Here is a 5,622-nt window from a genome sequence, read left to right as displayed (position 1 = left end):
CTGAGGCAGAAATTCTGCATTCAAAATACTCAACTTCCGTTTGAAAGTTTGATTTTCCTCTCCCTGCACGCCGTTTTCTGCGGCGTTTTTCGCCCGCGGCCATTGGGCGCTGCGGGCATAAAACGTCGCGAAATACGCTTTCTCTGCCTCCCATAATTTCAATGGGAGGTCATTGGCGGAAACGCCCGAAGATAGGGCATGTCGCTTCTTTCTCCCGCGAGCCGGTTTTAGGCTATGTTCACACTGAGTTCCACCATGCACACTGCACGGAACCAGTGATCATCATGAAGTAAAACAGCTGCTGCTTCTTCCCACTCACTGACACGTCACATGACAGGCCTGGAGGCCTTCCTCCCCCTACATGTGACTGATCACGTGGTCGTGACATCATCAAAGGTCCTTCTCGGTAGGATCCTGCTTGTACTCCGGATACTGTTTCCGTGTTAGGTGACAATGACAGATGACTTCCGGAGAGCGGAGTCTGGCACCCAGGTACCTCTGCTACGGACCCCAGTAATAGTCACATCCCCAGTGCAGCCTGTCGTGGGCGGAGAGGAGGTGGTCGTCATGACCCGTCACTGTGTACACGGCTGTTCTACACTACACTGTATATGACAAGGTCCCTTTAGAAAGGTTTCCCAGCAATGACCGGGTTAAGGCTTTCTTTTGTTATTGATAAAAAACGAAGCGTTGATTTGACTTATATTTCAATGTGACCCTCGTCCATATGATGTCAAATAATGCGGTCATGTGATATAATCATGTGACCCTCGTCCATATGATGTCACATAATGCGGTCATGTGATATAATCATGTGACCCTCGTCCATATGACGTCACATAATGCGGTCCTGTAATGCATCTGTGCTTAGCAATCTTGTGCAGACTTATAGAGCCTGAACCCAGGTAGGATGTGGTCACATGACTATACCACGTGACAGCATCTGGACCAGCTGTACACATGGTCATAGATGATATGGAGCATTGAATGTGAGAAAGAGTGAAGGATTAAAGTTACGAACATTTTAAGATTTATGCAAATTTGTTCTTAATGCCCAACTGGGCGTGTTTTTACTTTTCACCAAGTGGGCGTAGTAAAGAAAAGTGTATGACGCTGACCAATCAGTGACCAATCAGCGTCATACACTTTTCTTCATTCCAGCCCAGCTTTATCCACAGCACAGCGTGATTACATCGCTTCCTCCGACCGAAAGGTCGAACGGAAAACATGATGGAAGCCCGACGCGAATGTGAACAGGCCCTTATTCTGTTTTTTTAACTTGAACACAATAGGACAAAGAATTAAATAAATCGTTGTCATTTGTGACACCGGTCGTTTCAAACCAGACGGGAGAATGAGTCTGAATGTAATTTGCACCGGATAGGAACACCTTGCGTGCAAAAATGGATGTATTTTTGAAGTGTTATTATTAAATGTTGTTCTCGTGCACTTGTCCAGTAAGCAGTCGGATGTGAGCATTTTAGCCAGCGGTTATTTAATGGCGTTTGTTTGTAATGTTTTTAAGCTACTTGCGAGACTGGAGGGACGCGCGTCTCTGAAGGAACTTGAGCCTTTACTTTTTGCCAGCGGCGATTGTCCTTTGCACGGTAAATAATTGAGAATTTAAACTTACAATTTTATTTTGTAGTCTGAGTTGTCAACCTGAAGCCTCGGAGGCTTTTAACTCTTTCTTCCTTCTTTTCTGTAGCCCAAAACTTCCTTAAGAAACTGTTTAGGTGCCGTTTTGTGTGTTTTTGCCGCACTCTTATGTGGTTCTCTTCATGCCAACATGAAAACCATAACTAACTTATGAATATAATTGAGATTCTTCTCATCATTTAAGTGCCATGTAGCGCGACTTCCAGCAAAACAATGTAAAAGCTCATTTAGGCCTCTTGTACATACATGACTGTGTTATGGATTTGTATTACAGCACTCCAAGTATTCCATAGGCTCATACTGTACCTCCATGTTTCTCCCAATATGGGCCATGAAAATAGCGCCGATCAATGGCACTCATCTGCTCCTTTCACGAGGAGCTCTGATCAGCAATGTATGAGGACGAGCGATCGTTACTACCATACTTTTCTATCATGTCGGCAGCACATCTCCCTGTTTACAATGCAATTTGGTGCTTCTTTGAGGCGTTTTTCATAGTGTTCAATGGAAAATCAGTTCCAAAAAAGCCTCAGGAAGTGACATGCTACTTCTTTTTACGCGACGTAAAAAGATGCCCCATATGAACTAAATGCTGTTTTTCCCATTGATTTCAATGGGCAGATGTTTGTAGGCGTTCAGCTTCTGTTTTTTCAGGAGTTTTTCGAGGCCTAAAAACACTGCGTGTGAACATACCCTAAGTATCATGGCTACTATTTAACTTGAAGATCCCAAACGATCAATCCAGGGTAGACGGCAAATTTTCCAATCGCACTAGTATTTTAAGGTAATAGAGCACCTTACAATTCATATCCTCAGGTTGTAATTGCATACATCACCAAATAGCCGATGCTTGACATCTTTTACCTACAAATGCTGGTGTGGCGGAAGATTCACTGTCTAACCTGTATTGATAGTTTGGGTTTTTCAAGCTCAGTTTTGCGCCGATCACTTCTATTTATCTACATGTTTTAGAAGTTTGACCTGGTTGTGCTGCATTTGAAACTCTTCCATTTTAGAAGGTGTACTGTTTATTTATTGATCATGGCTACAATAACAGCTACCACGTTTGACTTTATGCAACGGATATATCGTTATAGTCCTATATTCCTAAACGTAAATTGAAAATGTCATGTATTAGGGCTGGATTAATGAACGATCATTTAGGCCACACCCCTTTTTGCATGCCACGCCTTCGATTTGGATTCTACTGCATTGCATTAATATTTATCCCCTGAGCCTGCTGTATATAATATAACCCCTGACACTGCCCCCACACAGTATAATGCCCCTATAGTTGCCCTCCACACAGTACAATGCCCCATAGCTGCCCCCACACCATATAATGCCCCACATAGCTGCCACCACACCATATAATGCCCCCCATAACTGTACTCCACACCATATAATGCCCCAATAACTGCTATCCACACGTATAATGCCCCCATAACTGTTCTCCCCACAGTATAATGTCCCCATAGCTGCCTCTACATAGTATAATGCCCCATAACTGACTTTCACGCAGTATAATGCCCCTATAGCTGCCCTCACACAGTATTATGCCCCTATAGCTGCCCTCACACAGTATTATGCCCCCATAGCTGCACCCCACACAGTATAAAGTCCCCCATAGCTGGCCCCATGCTGTATAATGCCCCCACAGCTGTCCCCAATAGTGGCTGATAAAAAATAATAATATACATACTCACCGAACCCTGTTCCAATGACGAGTGGAGGAGATCCCTCTGGTCTGAGCGGCTCGGCGCAAATAGGCGCGATAACGTCACTGCCTCACGTCCAGCGATACATAGTGAATGGTGGAGCAGGGACCTGAAGATGCAGATACAGTTTAAACCCGTAGAAAATAATTGATTAACCGAAATTCGCAGGATGACATCGATTAATTGCGCTGAAATTCAATTCCGATTATTTTTTCGATTAATTGCCCAGCCCTGTCATGTGTATAGATATACAACAAAATTTGAAGTCTGAATCTATAACGTCTACCCTCTGGACTATGACAGATCTAGAAAGTTTGTCTCCAGATCTTTTGACGCCAAATATAAAAATCACAACCCATTTGCCAATCTGTCTGATTCATCTTTTGATTTCTGCCTGTTATGTCAGATTACGTGTGAATGTTTCCTATCAGAAGAATAGACGGGAATAAACTCTTTTGGTTCTTCACACACAGGGGATATCATTGAATTCCATGGCGCAGAAGGCTCTGGAAAGACAGAAATGTTTTGCCATCTTATCTCCCGATGTATCTTGCCAGTTTCCGAAGGTGGTTTGCAAGTTGAGGTGGTCTATATAGACACAGACTATCACTTTGACATGCTTCGTCTGGTCACTATACTCGAACACCGATTGTCACAAAGTGATGAAGAGACGGTGAAGCAATGTCTAAGCCGGTTCTTCCTGGTCTACTGCAGTACTAGTGCACAGCTGCTCCTTACACTTTACTCTCTAGAGACCATGTTCTGCAGTCGTCCTTCTCTGTGTCTATTACTCATAGATAGCCTGTCGTCGTTTTACTGGATTGACCGGAATAATGGAGGAGAAACCATTTCTAGACAGGAGTCGAACATTAGGAAATGCGTAGAACTGCTTGATAAATTAATAAAGGAATACAAGCTGGTACTTTTTGCTTCCACACAAACTATAATGCAGAAGATGTACAAAGACAACAGTGAAGCTTCTCATTCGGAGACTCCATTTTCTTCCATTGTAGACTTTAAACCCTATCTATGTAAACTGTGGCAGCATGTCGCTACAAACAGGATATTTTTCTCAAAAGAACAAAAACAGGAGAGTAAGATCAAGACGTTTTCTGTTACATCCTGTCACCTGAGGAGCAAAAATGTCATCAGGCGCTCATTTGTGATAACTGAAGCTGGAGCAAAGTTTATCACATGATCCTCAGAACGGTCTATATTTAAAGAGGAGCTGTCACTTCTCCTGACATGTATGTTTTAGTAAATACTTGTATTCCTCGTGAAAAAACAATTCTGTAACAAATTTTCTTAGAACTTTGTGCCATTCCTCTGTTATTCCTCCTAGAATTTTAAAAAATAAATTGACAACTGGGTGTTTCCATTCCCCTTGTCAGAGGGGTGTGTTCCTACATAGTCTCACTGCCAGCACTGATTGGACAATGTCAATATGTGTGAGCACACGCCCCCAACTTGTACCACCCAGCTGTCAATTTATTCATACATTTCTAGGAGGAATTATCCAGGAATAGCACAACGAATAGTTCTGGGAAAAGATCCTCCAAAATTTTTATTTTATGAGGAATATAAGGATTCACTAATACAGACATATCGGGAGAGGTGACACGTCCTCTTTAATTAGAATTTCTCTGTACAAAAATATTCACAGTATCTGTGAGGTTTTTTTCTTGTTCAAAAATAAAGAAATATCTACAGTGTAGCCAAACAAGTCTTGGAATTGATCAATGTATTGATCTGATTTAATAAAGGTTTTGTTGTTGGGTTTGGTTTTCTTTCCTTCCTAGGTCGTTCGGTATTTGTCATTTGATATAGACACATAGGAGATTTTGCTTTGTGTTATGCAATACTACGCTAAGGGTTACAGTACGACTTCAGTTGCACACCACCAGTTGCAGGCAATTCACACATTAAGGCCTTATTCACACAAACGTGTTATTCGTCCGTGCTACGCGCGTGATTTTCATGCGCGTCGAACGGACCTATGTTAGTGAATGGGGCCGTTCAGACTGTCAGTGAATTTCACGCAGCGTATGTCCGCTGCGTGAAACTCACGACATGTCCTATACTTGCCCGTGTTTCGCGCAGCACGCACCCATTGAAGTCAATGGGTGCGTGCAAATCGTGCAAGGCACACAGAAGCACTTCTGGGTGCCGCGCATAATGCGCGCTACAGTAATTAAATGAATGAATACAGAAAAGCACCACGTGCTTTTCTGTTTGTAAACATAAA

The 5,622-nt window shown here is 42.7% G+C and overlaps 1 protein-coding gene across 1 annotated transcript; it reads left to right on the top strand.

Moving 5' to 3' along the window:
- Window positions 1-352: 352 nt before the first annotated feature.
- Window positions 353-5,147, top strand: XRCC2 (X-ray repair cross complementing 2). The gene is made up of 3 exons (XM_075828696.1): window positions 353-492; window positions 1,526-1,607; window positions 3,851-5,147. Exons 1-3 carry the CDS (start codon window positions 454-456, stop codon window positions 4,573-4,575), a joined length of 846 nt encoding a protein of 281 aa, XP_075684811.1. The 5' UTR covers window positions 353-453; the 3' UTR covers window positions 4,576-5,147.
- The last annotated feature ends 475 nt before the right edge of the window (window positions 5,148-5,622 follow it).

The sequence above is a fragment of the Rhinoderma darwinii genome, chromosome 5 (assembly GCF_050947455.1).
Source record: "Rhinoderma darwinii isolate aRhiDar2 chromosome 5, aRhiDar2.hap1, whole genome shotgun sequence".
NCBI lineage: Eukaryota > Metazoa > Chordata > Amphibia > Anura > Rhinodermatidae > Rhinoderma > Rhinoderma darwinii.
The sequence above is the reverse complement of the archived record's forward strand: the minus strand, read 5'-3'. Positions and strand labels throughout refer to the sequence as shown.